General features: G+C 35.8%; 1 protein-coding gene across 3 annotated transcripts in view; it reads right to left on the bottom strand.

Moving 5' to 3' along the window:
• The window catches only part of ADGRB3 (adhesion G protein-coupled receptor B3), a 706,322-nt gene that overhangs the window by 436,203 nt on the left and 250,872 nt on the right, over positions 1 to 19,247 (bottom strand). For all 3 annotated transcript variants that reach the window (XM_090034594.1, XM_090034587.1, XM_090034599.1), the window contains 2 exons: positions 13,109 to 13,219; positions 6,911 to 7,072 (listed from right to left, as the gene is read on the bottom strand). In XM_090034594.1, the coding sequence (XP_089890720.1) occupies positions 6,911 to 7,072; positions 13,109 to 13,219 (273 nt within the window). The remainder of the gene's footprint in view (positions 1 to 6,910; positions 7,073 to 13,108; positions 13,220 to 19,247) is intronic.

Below are 19,247 nucleotides of genomic sequence, written 5' to 3'. Positions count from 1 at the left end.
AGCACTAGCAAATGTAAATCAGTTTTGAACTTCCAGTTGAAAACAGTATTTTGTTCCATATTACCCTTATAGAACGTTGACAATTTTTCTGATGAGTTAGTCTAATCTCAGTGGTTCTCTTTGATTTCTTTCTGTTCTTTAAGTTCTGTGACATGCATTTGCAAAAATGACTAATGACTTCAAATGTCCAGCTTGAAAAATCTTACAGAGGCCCTATTTTCAGTAGACAAATGCTCAGTGCTAAAAAAATCAGGCCCATTTTGGGTAATCAAAGTCAAGAGTCAGATTAAAGGTACCATGGTGGGATATGTCCCTAATGGTTTCCTTAAGGGTTTTTTTGTTTGATTTTTTTTGCTTCTATGAGAATCTTCAATGAATTTTCACAGTAAATAATGCATTCATCTCTATATTTTAAATCAAAATGTGAATTATAATATTTCAATTACTTTTTGTGGCTACAATAAATAATAAATACATACAACAAATATTTATATTTTAAAATTAGCCCCTTAAATTAATTTTAAAAATCTGTGATAAGCATTATTTTATATTCTTCTATCTTTCCAGTATAGGAGAAACTGGGAAGTATTTTCCCTCTTAGTTTGCCAGTTAATACATTGTACTTCTTTTTTAAATAGAATCTGAATCAAATTTGCAGAAGACGTTATATAGACAGCATATTATAATTAACAGAATTTTGTTAAAACTTAATTTAATGAAAACAGTCTCTATATATAAAGAAAATTCTTTCAGAGAAAACTCTTGTCCTTTTTATTTTCCTTAATCTGAGAGTAGTTCCATTAAACTGGATCAGGTTGCCACACACAAGGGTACATGCTGGTGATGACAGACATTTAAGACTCAACCCAAGAACCTGAAGTCCTTAGAGGGCAGCCAGGTGCCCTCTAGGAGTTTCTCTTCAGGGCTCGTCTCTAAAATGTCTGGAAAAACTAAGTAATATGCCATGGCCTCAACACATTCCTGGCATAGAGATGAGCATCAGTGTGTCACATAGTGCCAGACTTTTCTGGCTCCAGTCTTACTCTCTCCTTAGCATTGCCTTCTGATTTACCCGTGGAACTAGCTTAGTTATCACCAGAGATGCCACATCTCTACGCAATTCCTGCAAACTAAGAATTCTCCTCTTGTGCAGCAGAACCGCACAATTTCTATTACCAGGTGATTCTCACTAAATATGAAATTTGTCCTGGAGGCATAATCATGGCATCATGAAATCACATGTTCCATTAGAAATACAGAGTTGTTTTTTTAAAAGCTATGTGGGGATGGAAAGTTTTGCATAACTTCAGAGAATCACTTCTTGACAAGAAATGTCACTGTATGTTTGCAGGTATATGTAAGTGAATATGTTACATTTTTTTGTCAACACGACAAATTCTCTGTTGCTGATAGGTTATTTAGTCGGTCAGATACAAGAGTTCTAGAAATACCATGATTATTCCATACTCTTATTTGAAATTTCTAACTTTATTTTCTCACCTTCTAAATATTACATCAATCAGTATTGCATTAGCAGAGAAACAGGACCATTCTAGATGAATGTTAAAGTGACAGGTTTTAGACTAGTAATCTTGCAAACCTTGACTGGCCCTGACAACTTGGTTAAATGATGAAACCTAAAGCTTCTAAAAACTAACAACTTGATGGATATATGTTTTGTTGAGCTTTTATGGTTTCAACTATTCTCAACAGATATTTGTTTCATATGGAGATGCTTCATAAAGCTTTTAAAGTTATTTTTTCAATTGCAATGTGTTACATTTTGAATCTATCCTGGATTTTAAGTCTCAAAATTCTTTTGATCAGATGAAAAGGATTTAATGAGGAAGAAATTTGTCAGTTCAGCTTCTGGAGGGCAATTAATAACAATGACTAGGGGATAATTCATTTACTGAAAATATAGTGGTTGATCAAGAGTCTCAGGTTGAAACAAGGATCATTTTAAAGGAGTACAAAATATACAGAATCAATCCTTTCAGGCCAACTAAAAATGTATGTTTAACATTTCACCGAATTACTAAGGGTATTAAGTGGGAACATTCTTTGTCTTAGCAGAAATGGGCCAACAGAATGTTGTTCAATTTTTAATACAAATTAAGCTAAAGTTAAGTTTTAGGCTTGAGTTCAGGTCAAAATATAAGATGTCCTCATAAAACTGTCCTCATAAAACTTCACTTAAGATGACCCAACTCTTACGAGATAAGCTGTTCTTTAAAGGTATTGCATGAGTACCTGGAGACAAAATGACTTTTTGCACAAATTTTTCACTGCATCCAATCCATAACCAATATAAAATGTTTCTTTATGGTTTGGAATCTAACCAAGAGCCAGTTTGGATCTGGGGATTCAAAAATCTCTCTCTGTTAGTCTAAGAGTTGTCTGCCCCATGACAAGCTTTCTGAGGCAAAATTGCAACCTGTACAGTCTTTCCTCAGTGGATATCCAAGCAACCGGGTTGCAGTGTCCCTTCCTGTTTGGAGATGCCATATGCAAATTTAAATAAAAGGTAATTAATGCAGTTAAAGATAGAAAAGATATATATTAATACTATAACCAATGTTATATCAATAACCAAGCAGGAGTCATCCCTACTGAGCATCATCTCTAGCATTGTCCAGATCAGATTTAAGTGGCCCCCAAAATGGTGTTTCCAGGGTCTAACAAGTCTTATTCAAGAATATATTTTGTGATTTTTCATTTAGATTTCCTTTGCATCATATCATTTCATAAATGTTAAAAAAAGGCAAAATGCTCTGAAGAATTATGAGACAGGTGAACTATGCCAATATATACCAAATGGAGGACTGGCCTGTGGTGGAATTATTGTTTTCAATAGAACAGTTTCAGCTGAAGATTTATTAGTTGGGATCAAAATGTTCAAGAACTGCAAATGCATCTGTCAGAAACCTTATTAGTAAAACTAGGTAAAGTAGGTCACTGCAGAGCAGGTTTTCTCCAGTCCTGGCACTTCCTGTCTCTAACCACGTTGAAGTATAAGGTCATACTGTTCACAATACTTAGTTAATATGAGGTTGACGGTGAGGTGTAGGATCACTGTAGTTCTCCATCTAGCAGATCTGGGGAGATTTTATCAGGATCTAAACACATTCATTTTCTTTGTGAAAAAATAAAGATAAAGAAGAGAGGAGAACCAAACATAGACAAGTAGAAACCTGATAGAGTATTCAGTAGAATTCAGTGGAATTACTACTAAGGACCTTCATTTTGTTACTCACGATCTAATAAATTAAGTAAACCTGCAGTATTTCAAGAATGAGCCCTGACAGCCTGTTTGCAACAAAGAAGTTAGCTAACAAGAGTGATTAGCTAAGCAGTACATTGTTGTCTACAATTTAGGACCAACCTTACGATTATAGCTGCAACAAAATCCAATAAACTGGGTGAAATGCACACTGTTATTCTTCCCTCCACATATCATTAAAGCAAGAAAAAATTAAACAATAGTGATTTCTTAAATTTAGTTTCAATATGGGGAGTAAGAGTTTGAAATTGAATGTGTTGTGTCATCACTAAAAATAAATATGAATGACATCCAACACAGAAAAAAAATCAAAGTGATTTTCCAGGTAGCTTTGCTAACTCATTCAACACCTGTATGAGGATATTTGTGGCCCAGTTAATTATTTAGTGATAAAGCTAGTGTGTACCATTCTCAAAGCATATCCAAATAGAATATAACAGCTGTGATACTTTACTGATTTCAGGGAAAGGGGCTTGGAAAAACAAGAGAAATATAAATGTAAGTGATAACATACTCTTATAATTAATGATCCTTTCTGCTCTGATTTTGATACTAAGTGCTACAGATCCTGATCCTTGAAGCTTGTAGATAGGTTTTTGAGGCACATCCCATGATCCTCACAAGGTATTAGTTCTTGGGGATAACATTTTGTTTGAGGATGCATTGTTACAATTTTTGAACTGGCTTGCTATCTTCCAGATGACACTGTGTGCTTTGAATATTCCCCAGGAGGTAGGATGCTCCTGGATTTTAAAGTCAGAAGATACCTGAGAGATATTTTTATGTTTGTATGGCAATTAAAGTGAATGCGAGGTATGGGAGCTTCTAGTTTGCTATCCAGAGAGTATTTATGGAGATATAAAAGCTTGCTGTAATTATGGTGTTCAATCTACTTGAAATAGATGGAATGGTAGAAATGAATGAAATATGCACCAGCATATATATGAAGGGTTGTTGTTCTTAATTGGACAACAAACAATTTATTTTGCTTTAAACCAGGGGCAATCCAGATTCATGGAGCTCTTGGTCTGAGACAGAGATAATAATAAACAAGGATTGTATATGGAAATATGAGAATCCAGAGAGCTATTGCTAAGAAACACAAATGTTTAAAACTCCAGTCTTGCTAACTGCAATGCACCTTAATCCTTATAGATATCCAGCACCACCCAATTTCTTCTCTGCTGTTCCCCATTTATGATAAGTCTTATATCAGGGTAATGGAAACCAGAAGATCATGAGTATGACTGTGAGTGGTCTGGAACTACAGTGAAGGTATGTGCGCATGAACCTTTGCCTCAAGTTGTACCTGAAGGAGTTAGTGAGTGCATCCCAATGACCATGCATGTGCTGGGGCATGAGTTTCCTGTGGGACAAATACCTTTTGCACATATTTGTACTGCTGCTATTTTCCCCCAGGTGTGCCCCTGCATATGCCCTCCAATGCATGGTACAGTGACCTGAGTGAGGTAGGCGAGGCTGGGGCTGGCACAGGTACCAACCCCTACCTGGGCTTCTGGGGGCCTTCTGGGGCAGCAGTGGTTCCACGTTGGCCACTTGGAGTGTGGCTCTGGCTGGCCAGACTCCCTTCCTGGTGGCTCATCCTGCTGCCACATGCTCCACAACTCTTTTTTTAGTGGTGGGTTTTTTGGATGCTGAGACTTCCTGGTGTCAAAAACTCCAACCGTGCTGCTAATTAGCATCATGGTGAACAGGTGCACGTGCGCTGCCTGCAATTTGTGGTGCCTCAACCTGTTTTGAGTCCCTGCAAACCACGTGTGCATGCTCCCTGGGACATGCCTAGTGAGGCTAAAGGATTGGGGTGTAATTGTGTCTATTGGTTAGCAGGGATGGCCCTAAATTACAATTATTTATGTGAAGTAACTTAGTGCATTTATAGTCTCAAGAAGATGTCAGCTGTGGTGGTAGTGAAAGTGAATTCGTTCATTGTGTCACAGGATAGTCAGTCAGAAATGAAAGCCTTTGCCCACTGTGAGTGTCCAAATAATGAAATATACCCAGAGGCCGAAGAGCTTCAGGAAGAACCCTTGTATCTTTAAGGAAATGTATTGTAAGAAATAGAGCATCATTTTTGTGTGCCTGCTTTTACAGCTTATTAAAGAACATGAGTTTAAAGAATAAATCAAATATTTGGATGAGACATCTATTTGACTTTTGAATCACATGATAATAAATAGTGAGTTTTTTGCTTTGACCTATGAATGAGAAGTTTATAATGCTTTAGCAGGAATATTAGACATAGATTTATTCTACAAAATAAACCAAATTTAACAGATGCAAGGCACTTAGTGGTTCTTAGATAGTACTGAAAATATAGTGAAAACAGGCAGAAAATGTGCCTCTTAGTGTACTATGAGATTTGATGACTCATGCAGTTCCTAAGGGGACTATACTGAAGTGGTGTTTTTTTTTTTTAGTTTGCAAATTTTCTTTTGTATTTGGCTAACTTTTAAATCAAGAGAAACCTCCATTATCCTTTGAGCTATTCTACCCTCTTTTGGAAATAATAGGGATTCTTGTGTGGACATATTTAAAATGATCAATTCCATGCTTGCTTGGGCTTTTACACCAGACAGTATTAATAAATCCTATATTAATTGCTTATGTAAAGCAAAACATAAAGCCATCAGATATTGACACTATTTCTCATTAAGACAGTCACTTGACTCAATTTAATATTTTATATTTTACAGTATCTTTCATCCCATAAATTCCCCAAATTCTTATGAAATTGATATACAACCTACAGTGATCATCAACATTGAAATGATCTCACCACTCGACAGTTCTTTAACACAAGCAATAGATTAGAAGGTTGGTTCTGCAATTCATTACTAATATCAGTCAGGCACCAAGGACCTTCTGCATAAAGACATCTTCCCCTCCATCTCCCTAGAACCATCAGAAGGTTCACTGTGGTTATGAGGTCATGTTCTCCAGAAATTTTAGGGAATGGTTACTCCATTCACTGCAGAAATTTAATTGTAAAACAATAGTCAAATTCATTCTCTACTTTCCCCCCCATATGATAAGTCATATCCCGAGGACATGGAAACCAGTAGGTGATGAGTATGACTGAGAGGTTGGGAACTACAGTGGAGGCATAGGACCTCACACATGAACCTTTACCTCAGGTTTCACTTCAAGGAGTCAGTGTTGCCCACCAGAAATAGGAAACACAACAAAGGGGATTACTGCATGAGTATGGCCTGGCCATATTAAGCAGCTAAATAATTTCATCGCTTGACAGTAAGTTAACTTAGACCCCTTTGCTGAACAGTTAAGTGTTTGCATCTTCTTAATTTGTTGGTGATAAATATTTCTTCCCTTAAAAATGCCATTTGTTGCCTGTTTTTTTTCCAGTCAAGAGGACTGAGACATTGGATCTGAAACTGACAGAAAATGTACCTGTATTCAGTTTGTTGACTGCTCTGAAAGTAGAAATAATCATCTATATAATAACATCTCACAGCTGAATAAATATTGCACTAATCCATTCTACTTAATGTGCCTTTATGCAATTAAAGTTCCAAAAATATTTTCAAAATTTTAGCATTATACAATTAAAAAACATCCACAATTTTATTTATTGGCTGCTAACACTACCTGGACAGAGGGCAGTGTTATTGCAAACCCTTGATTCTCTTAAAGGGCCGCTGCAGTGTGTCCCGTAAGGTGATACACAAGTTCTGGTTCGCACCTGCGACCCTTGACCACAAGTAACTGAACACGTACTCCACTGGGCCCATTCTTCAACACCAGATTCACCTGCATTCAAGACAACAAACAAACATGAATATAGCCATAAGTATTAGTACAAATTTTATGTTTGAAATTGTTATGGTAAGCATACAGTTGTGTATAATTTAAAGACAAACATACTAAAGTAAATACTTAAAATTTCAAGGAAAGAAAGCACCTATGAAAATGTGCAGTGAATAGAAAATAAATACACTCAAAAGCTGAAGGCACACAAAACCTGCCAGATTAAAACTATTTCATCACTTAGCATCGCTTATGGCTTTATAACAGTTACTGTCCTTTAACATTCCAGGAATAATGTTGCCTTCAGGATACTAAAACAATACAGAAAAGTCATTTTTTACATAGAAAAGAATTCATTTTTGTTGTTTATGCTGATCTCTCCACTGTGCAGGCTAGGTGATAGTGTAAGGTAACATGACAATGGAGAATTTTTTTTAATAAGCCTTATTCTTTTGTTGGGGAAGAGACAGAAAGGGAGGGCATAGGATAGAGATTGGGAAGGGTACATAGCATTTGCAAGAAACTTCCTAAAGAGGAACATTTTGCAGCAAGTACACACATATTAATATGAATAGTGGGATAGGAAATATGATTTGATATTTCATTTTGGGATTGTATTACCAGCCTTTGAGCTAAGATGCCCTAGGGTATTTGTTGTTCTTATCACTGTTATTGTTTACCACCATTACCCCTATTTTCAATAGACTCATTTGATAGGTACAACTCAGTAGAGCTGAATAAATAATTCATAATTACTACTTTGTTCAACAATTTTTTCAGCTATTTCTGTTCACAGGATAATCACATGCAGATTGTAGTATCCTCAAATTCATTATTTCAAAATAGCTAACAACATTTTTCCTCTGGATTTTCTATGGATCTACAAAAGTAAGTGAACTCCCAGTTCTACTCAGAATGTCCAGTACCATGATCACATTGAAATAGATGAAGTTATTCAGCACACTGTAATATTCAGTGAGAACACATGTGCAAAACTAGCCCCATTTGGGCTATGTTTAACTTTGTTTGGGATTGGTGAGATGTATCACATGATATAACTTCTATTCCCTAATCTTATGATCCCTACTCAGGCAAGGGTATTTAAAATTCAGTTAACATGCATATTTCTACATGTAATTCTGAAATTCTGAAAGGCATTCATACAATGAAAACTTGATCACTCCTGTGCTGATAAAGAAGCAAACAGAAAGTGTGCAAAGATGGCTGACAAGTTGTTGGTTGTAGACATGTTGGTCTAAGGACATACTCAGGCAAGGTTCTTTGGGTAGATGTTATATCATTTATTACACGAACTATATAGTTGGAAAAAAAGTTCTTTGCAAGCTTTCAGGCACAGCCTTCTTCAGGCATTGGGAAACTCTGCTGTTGTTATGAGTTCTCCAAGGTAGAAAAGAAGCTAAAGTAAACAAGAAGTCTGTGAAGATGCAAAAGATGGATGAAGGAATTTAATTGAATAATCTTAAAAAACGTGTGTGGAAAGGTATTCACTTAACTCCATTACGTAATTATAAAATGTGATACTGTTGGCCATATCATGCAGCTTTTAAATATGAGGGAACTTAGTTCCAAAATCAATGGTAATGTATGACCTTGTAGCTAGATTGCATGCATCACTATACCTCTATCTATTCTTCTAAGATTTTGAACACAGAAGTAAGTAATTATGGAAAATGTTCCAGTCAGAAAGATTCAGGCAGTATTCTCCAAGAATACATAAAATCTTACATTGTGATTTTCCAGAAAAAATTCTTCTGGACCAGGGCATCTGGCCCACCCTTCCTTTTCTTGATAAACCAAGCACATCACCTTTTCAACATGCTGGTCTCCACTAGATCATTTAGTAGGAGTCCTAAGGCTATTCAAAGCCTCACCAAATCCCTGCATAGAAACATTTGCTGCCTATTCAAGAAACAAGAAAGTCTACCTTATGACTAGAACATACAAGGCCTTTACCTTTTTATTGAATTGTGTAATGGTTCCAATAATATTTATGAGCAACAAAATAGTTGAGATTCTCTAGGTGTAGAAGTTCACAAAACGTGACTCTTAAAGCTTTTCACTCATTTTTAAGAGGTTCAAGGAGTAAATTAAGCATGTTTATTGCTTTAATAACCTCAGTGGTGTGGCATTTTGATTAGGCTGTTTCATGATTTGGGCTGAAAAAATTAAATGAAGTACCATATAAGCAACCAATAATTGTAGTATTTTAATATAACAAATACGATAGACCCTAGGAAGAATGTAGTAAAATAATGTATTTTCTATTTGAGGAAAATCCTTCATATAATTTTTTCTTCTTCTTCCAGTTTTGACACTTGACTTTGCCTTTGTTAAAGTAGTTTAAATGAAAGGTCAAACAGCACAAAAAGTCAAAGCCATGCTTCTCAATTTGTTCCTCATTATGTAAAACAGTCCTATATACTGAATGTAAATTATCCATTATCCTGCACAGAACTGGTAACAGTACACTGCTATTAAAATACAGAAATTAAGTATTAAAAATTAAAAATGTTGGAAATCTTAAACTGGAGAAAAATTGTTCTTAACCTTTGTAATATGATGAACAAGAGTAGCATCACAGTACTGAGAAATGTTATATCAAGTGAATCGTAATTAATGAGTTGAAAAATGTATATATTTTACAATCGGTTATCAGGGCCCCAATCCAGTAGGATACTTAAGCATGTGCTTAAATTTAAGCAAATGGAAGTTTCCACAAAGGTCAGGAGAAATTAAGTACATGCTTAGTTCAAAATTGGATTAAGACTTTACAAAGTACCACAATGTTTTCTTTAAAAGGAATAGGACTATTTCATGAGACTGGGCCAGTATCCTGTCATGCAATGTGTATCCTGGGAGTATGCAAGAACCTTACAGAAGCTACATGAGAAGAAGGAATAGGAAAGCATATGAAAGGAAAGGGGCACAGGAATAAAAATAAAAATAAATGAAGAACAGCTCAACATCGTAAACAACAGTATTTAGGTTGTTTAAGAGGTTACAGTGTGGTTGTAGTGAAATAAAGTATTATGTTTTTATTGTTGTTAACACAGCAATATAGATGTACACAACAGCATAACAAACAAAATGGGCTAACTAGCCAAATAAGTTTTAAGAAACACTGAACTATTGAAATCAAGGAACAGATGTCTCACAAAATATTCCCATTTCTTTTGCACATTATGTTACTTTTATCATTTCACTACAGCTTGTCCACAGAATTGATTGATGTTATTGGGTTTTTTTCAAATGGAAAAATGGTATAAAGACATGCTACAATAGGCAGCCAACTTCTTTTCTTTATTAGTAAATATAGCCTATTTTATTCTATATAGTCTAGATTAAATTTAGACAGCATAAACCCAAACCACACTTTTTTTTTTCTCTTCACTTCATACTTCACTTTCATACTTCACTTTCCCTTCAGTTCTTTATTCTAAACCTACCATGCTAAACCGGTGATCTCATATTGAGAGGCAAAATATTAATGACCTCTCATTCTCCACAGTTGCTAGACATGGAGGAGGAAATAAAGCTTACTGTCTGGGAAGTTTCATTGATCTATAAAACACTTACCTGTATTTATATTTTCTAAGTCCCATAACACCTAAGGAAAGGATAATTTCAGGAACAAAAAATAACAAATATTGGATAATTATATCATTAACAAAATATTTGTTTGAATGTTTTAAATATGGAGCATTGCCTAGTAGTATCTTTCACAGACACATTTTAACCAATGCATGTTGTGCCTCATCTAAATTCCAGTGAAGTCAGTTGGAATTTTTCCACTGAGTCAATGGCTATTGGATTGGTTCCACTTTTTTTAAAGTCTGTTTTTCATTACTCTTTTCTAGACCTCTACTCTTTTCCTACACATTATTTTAAATTTCTACCATCTCTTTGTCCTTACTTTGTAGACCAAGGTAGGTGTATAGTTTTACTACACATTTTTATTTATTCTTTATTTCATTTAAGAAAATAAACACACTAAAATACAAAAACTGATATAAACTCAAAGAAATCTAAATTATTTCTGCTTTCAAAACTTCAGGTATAAAGACTTTCATCTTCCTTAGCATATGGGTAAAAACATGAATAATGTTAGAAAATCCTTATGGTTTTGTTTAAGAAGATATCACATTAATTGTATCACAAGCAAATGAATGCATCACAGTGGTAAAATGATCACTACAAAGTAAAATCAAAATGAAGAGATGAAAATTAGTAACTATGTCCAAAAAAAAAAGCACAGCATTATTTAAAATGACTTAACCTACAGTAGACAAAAGGTATGTTTCCTCAAAATTAGGCATACAATTTTATATGCTCTGCTCATACATCTTTTACATTTCCCAAATAAAACCCTGGACACCAAGCTTATATATTTTTAACTCCCATCTCCCAGTCCACAGTCACAAAATTTCCATAATAATGGTAGTGCTTTTAACATGTAATTCTCTAAGACCCACAGTAATTGCACTGCAGTAGATATCTAGACACTGTTAGGTAGCAGATTTAGAATTTGTTTATATGAAAAGATAAAGCAGATTTTGACATACCTTTTAGGGTCATTAAAAGAAATCAAGTAGCAGCATACAAGCACAAAGGTTATTCTATATATTAAGCAGCTGGCATCAGAAGTCTCAATTAAGTATGTGAGTAACAAGCTCCAATTGGTCTAAACTAAAAATGTATTAAACCAAGGGAATTCCAGGGTTGTTTCTTTTGTTTGTGTGTGACATAACTGCAGGTATACTAGTAATGCCTGTTGAAAGTTAAGCATAAAAATAGACCCATGTAACTAATGGGAAGACCGCAGCACTCTTTTTCTTCAAAAAGATTAGAAAAAACAGCATCTACCTTGCTATGTTATGTATATGTGTTCAGATTACCTAGGCCAGAAATTGTGTAAATCTGTTAAAATAAAAGTGTAAAGTACCTTATGTCTAAGAAAGGTAACATGAGCAGTTATAGCTCATTTTCTCAAATGATTGTAAAACTGGAACCATTATACATGAGGGATGTAAACATTTTGCTAGGTTAGTATTTATGGAATACAGAGTAAGTTGGTTCAAATCCATGCAATGCTTACATGGTACAAAATTTTGATGGAATAAATTATTAGAATGCATTATGGTGGTTACCATTACCAGTCAATATTTACCAACTGTTACAACATAGCAGTATCTGAGATACAGTGCTAAGACCCTAGACTTATAATAAGTTGTAACTTTAGTATCTCAGACCTTCAGCCATCTCCCACAGAAGTCCCTGGGATCTTTGCTGTGGATCTTAAAAGGTTTTGAATTGTGATAATTGCTGGTAAATGTTGACTTTTTCATGACAACAGCTGCATGTATATAGTGTATTTTTCTATCTTTATCAGAAGTAGATGAGGTTACTAAAATAAAGTTGGAATATATGTCTTAGATGTAAAATTGTTAGATAATTTACATATCCAATTAATAACTATTTATGGCCACTTTCATGTAGCAATTATGACTCTGGAAACTGGAGAATGGAGCATTATGTTGAGCCAAAGATATTAAATGCTAAATGCATGCACATTAAAGTTTCCTAGTAATTAATTAATTTGATAAATGCCTAAATCTGGGATTAGACTTCACTTGTTCTAGTTATATTAAAATTGTAAAGTAATTCCTTAACATCTATTTTTTAAAGATAAACATATTTCACTGTAAGCTACTATAGTTATCCCTAAGCTGTATGGTGCCTTTCATGTATGAGTCTGTTTCTATCGTTAAAAGAAACTCATGTTCATACTTAATCATTTAGAATCCACACTGACAGTGCATGTTGTTTTTTTAATATGAACTACCTAATTCTCAGCTACTTTATTTATGGACTTTAACTGGTGAAAAAAAATAATAATAAATGGTTCAAAAAAAGTATCAGCTCAGAAACTGACAAATATGCAGCAAAAGATCATGGAAACATGCAGTGGCTTTGCTAAAAATAACAACAGTAAATAGAAAAATGTAACTGATGTATTACCAGTTTGTGCCATAAATTTAGCAGCATCAGCTTGTTCCTGAGGCACCCTTTTCTCATGAACAGATCGAGGTCGCTGACTTTTAATTGTATGATCTCCCATCATTCCAAATTCTAAAGACAGAATAAAGGTTTATGAAAGCTGGTGTGTAGACATTTCTCAAAAGTTACATACTGTCTCATGCAATATGTTCCTAAACATACCTGGAGATTGCTGGCAAAGTTCAGACATGTGAACATGGAAGTTAACATCATTTTTTTTTTTTTGCTACACTCATCTTTTAAAATGTGTTTGCAGAACTTTAAACATGAATTGATTGTATGAAAGAATAAAAACATTCAATGTAGTGACATCCATACTAATAAATCAGCTGTATGACAAAGGACAAAAACAGTTATTCAAATGCAACATTGTTCTCTTGTAATATTTTAAATCAGTGCAAGCCATACCATAAAATTACCATCATAGTGTTAATTATTGCTGTTCTGTGAAACTACCTGGTTCCTTTTGCAGAGAACTCCTGTACAGGCACTCATCAGTCTGAGTGATTTTATCATCAGACAAGTAGCCTTCCTTGAGAATGCTGCCAATTCAAGTTCATAAATTGGCCAATAAAATGCTTATTTTTAGACTGAATTCAACCAGAATATTATTTGTTACCTTTGTTGCTTCAGAAAACTGTCAGTTATACAGCCCAGGGCTGTATCTTGATGTTAGTTTTTAAACAGAAGTCCCCATTGAAGTCAATCTGCATGAAAATCAGTGGCATCACCTGGCTTTCAGTGCGGGAACCAAGAGCTCTTGAGCTTTAATCCCAGTTCTGTCACTAGCTCCTTGTCTCACATTGGGAAAATTACTTCATCTCTTTACTAGGAATCAGTGCTCTCCTTTTTGATTCACGATGCAGGGCACAGCATGCTATATAAGTGGATTTTTGACTTCAGGATAGGTTTCCCTCTTTTTTCCCTGCTAACCCTACAAAAGAACTTCCAGGGCTTGGTTGCTATAAATTCAAACTCTGCTAGCTTGGGAGAAGACAGAAAGCAAGAGACATGCACAAGGGATTTATGAAGTGATGCAGTAAATCTCTCCTTTCCTACAAGGAGACAACTCCACTGAAACAGATGAGCGTGTCTGAACTCCAGAAACTGCAACATTTAGAGTTTCCTTTTTGTAGAATGGTTATTCCTAAATTTCTCTTTTGTTAAATGGTGGAGATAATCACACTTTCTTTTTCAAAAGGTCTGAGTAAGGATTAGTAAGTTATTATCTTTTAAATACTGTACAAACTAAATGCTATTGCTAAAAACCTTTATTTTAGTATAAGCTTTAAACAATCTAACCAAGACTCATTTAAAATAAAAAGACAGTGTAAGAAAATATTAATAAACTATAAGTAAACAATTTAGCAGCAAATCAACTAATTATTTACATATCTAATATTTATCAAGACAGCCTTTCAAAAGTGTCATTTCATTCTGTAAATATTCTTTTAAATGGATGTTTCTAATAAAATAGTAATAATTAATTTGAGAATGACAGGGCATTTGGCATTCTAAAGAGAATATTTGAAAAATCTGATTAATAAAATATTTTGTGAATGATATATGATACATTTTATATACAAGTTAGACTTATTTATTACTGTTGATTAAATTATTCAGTATATATTCAGTTTTTATTCCCCCCCCCAATTTATGGATTTACCTTCTGACTGGGAAGCCCATCATAATCACTAGCTTTGTGATTTACATGCTCTAATCTAAATAAAAGTTAGCATTACCTTTATTAGAATGATATAGGGACCTGTAGTCTGGATGTTCATTTAAACTGAAATAACCGCCACAGTTTAAACCTAATCTACACTAGAATGTTTTCCTGAAAGAAGTCAAGCTTTGTTGACAGAATTTAGATGTCAGTAAACCTATAACTCTCCAAGTGTGTGTGGGCTATGTAAAATGCCTCCCCAAGTAACCAAAGACTTCAACCATTGTACAGTCATCAACATAAAGCCTATATATGCCTAACTTTACTTCTATTGGTGTAGCAGTCCTTCACTAGAAAACCATTGTGGCTACAGTTTTGAACTCCACTATCTACGATCAAACTAACAGGAAGTCTTCCCTCCATTTAAACATGCCCTTTATTTTGGAAAAGCATCTCTTTCTAGTAGCCCGCATGTATGAATAGAAAAACATGGCTGGCTATTAAGAGAAATGCACACCAAACTCTGTGTTCCTGCCTTGCGCAAGAAAGAAGTGCTGGATATTTGCATCTTCTGAGGATAGGAAGCTGTTGAAATTCAACTCCATGGGAACTGCAGGAATAGAGATGTCTATTAGGAGCCTATTAGGATGTCAGAGGAGGGCTGAAGGGTATGAGAGTGGGATATTAAGCGACTCCAGGCCAAGACCAAGACCAAGGATCTCCACCAGACCTATCATAGGATCACCCTTAATTAAGACAAACAACCAAACAAAACAAAATACCCAAAAGCTATACCATCTTTAAGGAGTGTTTTCTTCAGGTTTAACAAGGTTTTCTCCAACTCTACTGCAAAGAAAAGGAGGACAATTACTTTGGACAAGAAGGAAGGGGATGGCAATGCAGACCCAGACCACCATTTGGGCAGTGACAGCCAAAGCCAGAGCTAGTCCCAATGAACACATTGTATCAAGGGAAAGAAAGGTAGTAGATTTGTAGTTTTTCTTTCTTTCTACTTCTCTCTCGTTTCTTTCATTCATTCCTTCTCAGTGACCCCAATCCAGTTTTTGATACAGTGCTCTTTTCCATGTGCGTAAACCAAAAGGAATTGTAGATTGGGAATAATGGTTTATTTCATAGAGGTTTACCAGATAGTAAATGATAAGGGCTGAGAAATCTAAGCTCCCTGCTACACATGCACTTTAATGTGCAATAGCCTATATTAGTATGCATTTAAACATCACTGAAAAAATATGCTAATACACTAATGCTCAGGAAAAATAGGCTACTATTCATTACGCATCACTAAAAAAAAATGCTTTCACTACTGTGCAGTATGGCAATTCAATGAGCATTTAGTATTTCACATTGGAGGTACTCAATTTAATGCACATTAAGAAAAGCACATTAATGAATGTATTTTTCCAGTCAGAAAATGGGGCTGATACATAATATAAATAGATAATCCAAATAAATAGTGTATAGTTTAAGTGGGATGGTACATTGTGATGTTTTGTTTTACCTGGAAAAATTATTTGCAGACATGTAAACATGGTTTTGTTCAGGTGTTTACTCATATCCTTACTGAGGTAGACAAAAGTGGGAGGAATACAAGTGAGGTAGAGTCCAGGTCTCCAGCTATTTTTTTCTGGTCTCCAGAAAAAAATCTTTTTGCAGCAACTGGAGCTAATGCTGCCTGCTCAGCCTGTGCTTCCTTGCAGATAATCTTGTTCACGTGCACAGAGATTTCTGTTTTATACGGTGCTCAAACAAAAACAGCCCTATTTTTCCCTTGAGTTCCCTATACAAAGCTGCTTTGTTTTTTCTACCATGATAGGACTGCTTTTGCATTGCTCTGCATGCTTTTCCATCAGCACCATCACTTATGGTGAACTGTGTATTAGCAGATTAACAATGAAGCTGCCAGCATTTCCCCTGCCTGCCTTGGAGCACTTCCTTTCTCTGGACCTTGGTTACTCTCCACAGTGAAGTATCAGTCAAAATCAGAACACCCTGTAATGAATGATTTTCTTTAACTTTTACTTTTCTGGCCCTTTCAGCAATTCCCTTCCTGCACAATCCTCCCCCAAAGCCACCTTTGAAATACAGGAATGTTATTACTCGACTGAACTCAACATGACACCATTAGTTGGTGTTTCTTACAACAGGCTTCCCTTCCCTACATGCTGGCTCAGCAGTTCTGCCCATTCCAAATATATAGAAGAATACTTCATGAATTTTACAGGTACCTTTCCCTCTTTGCTATCCTTGTAAGTCAACTTCCTTGTCTTTAAGTGTGTCCCTGGTTGGAGTGTTCCTGAAAAGAATATCCTCAACAGAAAGACTGATATTGAGAAGGAACCAATGAACATGCTCCAGGGAGGGTATGTCCCTCCTTGGTGTAATGCATGAGCCTGACTGAGAAACAGTAAGCAGAAAGAGTGCTCTGGGAGAAGGAATGAAAAGAGAACATCTTCAAAGAAGGGCAGATGAGGAGGCAAGTGCATAATTAAGTGGGAGGAGGACATTATGAATCTACTTAAGCATCAGGTAAAATGCTGAAGAAAGTTGTTGATGTTGTACACTACATCCTGCACCGCTCCATTTTTATCCCAAGGAAAACACTGAACCCACAAACAGTAGCACCACTCCAAGAATGCCCCTTGATGCCTGTGGGTAACAAAGAAAACTACAACTTTAGATATACAGGCTTTAGGCAGTGTAGTGATAAACAACTTGCATTATCTATGCCTCTTCCTTCTTGACTTTACAGACCATAATTTTGACAGTGTTAATGCAACAGACTTTCTTCCCACATCCAACAACATCAAGATGGGCTCTAGTTTATGCCCTTGGGTAATGTATGACTCAGGGAAACACTAGCTCTGTGCATGGTAGCTTCTAACCTGGAGGTCGTATAGCTACATTTATGCTACTCAGGCTATTTAGTTCTGCTTCTCAAGAGGTTCAGCAAAGCTAATTAGGCCAGATGAAACACTGCACAAACATGGCTATATTGCCCCCAGTTTGGCAGCTGGCACTTGAAGTCCTAGTTCAGGTAGTTTTGCTTACCTCTGTTTTGTGTCATATAGTCATACTCTTTGTATCTGATGTTGCAAAGTCCATAGAATCTGTCCATCTCTTCTTCTACCGTGATTCCCCTTTAGCCTTGCAACTACTGGTCTGGACACAGCAGGCAGAAATAATGATGGGGATGCCTGGCTCTTAATTCCAGCTTCACTGTGAGATATTCAGCACTCTCCTTCATATCCCCCAAAGCAGACCAAACTGTCAGGTTATATTTGGTTAGTCAGAAATTAAACCCATCTTTGCTGCTATCCAGGTTAACACTATATACTCTCAAAAGCTAGAGAAAAGGCTGGGTAGCCAGAGACTAGTAGGTTGGTTGGGTCTCCCAGAATGGAATTTTAGTACTCCCAATAGTGTTCAATTAGCAGTTTTGCCTGTACCTTCCCTGATCAGCCAATCTTAATGTCTGAGAACTGCCCCGGGTATCTACAAATGCTTGCATCATTAGAAAGGAGGACCCTTTCCTACTGATGTATTCAGAGGCCAGGAGTACCACAATCAGGATAAATCCTGTCTTACTGCGTTTCCACAATTTGGGAATCCAACTGTTTCTGACATTACAATGATTTCTTCTAGACTGACTTAAGGTCATGCCCAATGGTTGTGCAAATCTCAGTGAAAATGGCCACAGCAACAGTGGACTTCAACATACATTCATTTTCCTTGTATACTTCTGCATATAGAACATAACAACCTCCCAGTTTCATACTCCCATTATCCATTTGGTGAAGAAACAAAAGAGAATGGAATCAAGAATGGTGGAATTCTCTTAAGCGTTCATGCAGATGGCATGGAGAGAAAGTACAAAGGACTAGGCTTTCAAAAAACCTGTGTGTAAAGTGTGGTAATAGACAAAGAATGGCTATTTAGCATTGCATAGGGTTAACACCAAGGAGTCACATTGCCTTCTGTGAAGCATCTATTTCCCATGATGCACTGTTCCCACATTCCAAGATACATTGTAAGAGAACATGCTGTAAAACCTACTGGGATTTTGTGGCTAAGTACTGTGAACTGCTATGAGCTGCCTAAACTTTGGTACCAAAATCTCCTAGTTAGGACAGAGCTTTAAATTCAGGAGCTCCTATAAAGCTACCACCTGAATCCAAGGGCCTTTGAAAGCACAGTATTTATGCTACATAAATTATTTGGAGACAGCAATTCATTTCCTGCCAGCAAACTGAGTGGTACTGGCATCATTCTTGCGGAGGGTTTCTTATCCAATCTTTCATGTCACAAAATGAGTGCAACAACCGGAGTTCTCTGCTAGAGAAAACTGTTTCAGAAGCTTAAAAAGAAATGGTGATAATTTAGGCCTCATTCTTGCAAAGAGCTACATGGGAAGTT

Source organism: Crocodylus siamensis, chromosome 1 (genome assembly GCF_052110815.1).
Source record: "Crocodylus siamensis isolate JL-2025a chromosome 1, ASM5211081v1, whole genome shotgun sequence".
Lineage (NCBI taxonomy): Eukaryota > Metazoa > Chordata > Crocodylia > Crocodylidae > Crocodylus > Crocodylus siamensis.
The sequence above is the reverse complement of the archived record's forward strand: the minus strand, read 5'-3'. Positions and strand labels throughout refer to the sequence as shown.